The sequence below is a fragment of the Ailuropoda melanoleuca genome, unplaced genomic scaffold (genome assembly GCF_002007445.2).
Source record: "Ailuropoda melanoleuca isolate Jingjing unplaced genomic scaffold, ASM200744v2 unplaced-scaffold69717, whole genome shotgun sequence".
In the NCBI taxonomy this organism is placed as follows: domain Eukaryota; kingdom Metazoa; phylum Chordata; class Mammalia; order Carnivora; family Ursidae; genus Ailuropoda; species Ailuropoda melanoleuca.
In genome coordinates, this window is record NW_023244633.1 from 1 (window position 1) to 1,735 (window position 1,735).

Here is a 1,735-nt window from a genome sequence, read left to right on the forward strand (position 1 = left end):
TCACGGCTGACTGATAGACCAGTCTGAGCAAGGCCTTTCCCTCTGCAAATGAGCATTCTTTGCAAGCTACATGGAAGTTCTGTGCTCCAGCTATGACTGTGTGACACACATAGGCCTGGAACAGTAGAGAAGGATTTTATATGATCTCATTATGCTCTTGCCCACCCCTCCACCACTGCCTCACTATGTTTTTGGGTTTTGTTTGTTTAAGATTAATGGGATAGAGGTACAGGACCGTGAAGAGGCTGTGGCTCTCCTAACCAGTGAAGAAAACAAGAACTTTTCCTTACTGATTGCAAGGCCCGAACTCCAGGTGAGTCAGCTTCCTGCGCATGAAGCTGCGTCTGTATTTCTCTAACCACAGACCCGCGTCCGTGGCACTGCAGACCACTGCCCAAGTACTGCATCTGAATTTGAAGGCACTTTGTTCACCCTGAAAAAGTTGTCTCATTTGATGTGACCTAAAATCTGTTTTATGTTTTAAGCATTGAAGGAGAGTGCTGACATCCCACCGTAGGCCCAGCAGGCTCATTAGCTTAGGAATGGTCATGAAGGAGAAGACAAGGGAACATAGCAGGTGTGGGCTGGAAGACACAGCCAAGGTCATAACCGTCAAGACCGTTTGCGTTCCCAAAGCCTGACAAGTGTTCCCGCCTGGCTCAGTGTGGGCCTCGTCTCTAGCTGCAGAGTGTAGGGAACGTACAGCATGGTGGCCGTGGTTAGTACTATTACGTAGCTACTAAAACTTGGCTAAGAGTAAATTTCAGGTGTGCTCATCACACACAAAAACAGTAGCCCTGTGAGGAAATGCTGGGTTAATGAGCTTGACTCTAGGAGTCACTGCACTATGTTTATGTATATTAAATCATCACCATGTACATCTTAATCATAAAATACAGCTTTTATTTTAAAAAATGAAAGAACCGTTGATCAGAAAACTTTTCCTTAAAGGGCCAGATAGTAAATATGTCTGCCTTTGGGGACCACATAGCCTCTGGAGCAATGGCCAGACTCCGCCACAGTAGCACAGAAGTGGCCGCGGACAGTCCACATCTGACTTGTGGGCTCTAAGCTCTCAGACCCCTGAATAGTCTGCTCTAGGAAGACATGGGCCTGATAAAAGTGATGGCCTTGCCCCCAACAGCTAGTTAGCAGACCCACTTTCTGTGTCAAAAACAACTCTTCCTGTCCTGCAAATAGTTTATCTTCAGGGCCTGCTAAACTTGTGGGTGGGCCAGCCAGCTGGAGGCAGGGTAGCTCTCCCGGACCCCTCATAGGGGGCCTGCTTCCCTGCAAGCAGCCACCGGGGATGCAAGAGCGTCCCCCGGAAAAAACAAAACCGTGGACAGCAGAGACTTTCCTAGGGCAGAAGGTCCCTTGAAGGTGCAGTGGGGCTAGTTTTCCAGGGTAGAGCCAAACAATGGGCACACTGCATTTTCATGACTCCCAGAGGGAGCCCCAGAAATCTCTTTCCCCAAGTTAGTGTCCTCTTTTAAAAAGTAAATAAAATGAAAGCAAAAGGAACCTTGTCTGAGGCCCACGTTGGCTGCCTCTTCTCCGCAGCTGGACGAGGGCTGGATGGATGATGACCGAAACGACTTTCTGGACCACCTGCACATGGACATGCTGGAGGAGCAGCACCACCAGGCCATGCAGTTCACGGCCAGCGTGCTGCAGCAGGTGACGCCCCGCCCCCCCCCATCTACCCCGGGCCATGCAGTTCACGGCCAGCGTG

The 1,735-nt window shown here is 50.1% G+C and overlaps 1 protein-coding gene across 1 annotated transcript; it reads left to right on the plus strand.

Annotated features, from left to right (window-relative positions):
- Positions 1–31: 31 nt before the first annotated feature.
- LOC117800404 (E3 ubiquitin-protein ligase PDZRN3-like) lies at positions 32–1,719 on the plus strand (the record flags this gene model as incomplete). The annotated part of the gene is made up of 2 exons (XM_034652940.1): positions 32–313; positions 1,564–1,719. Coding segments are annotated over exons 1-2 (318 nt in total), but the record flags the coding sequence as incomplete, so codon positions are not given.
- Between the last annotated feature and the right edge of the window lie 16 nt (positions 1,720–1,735).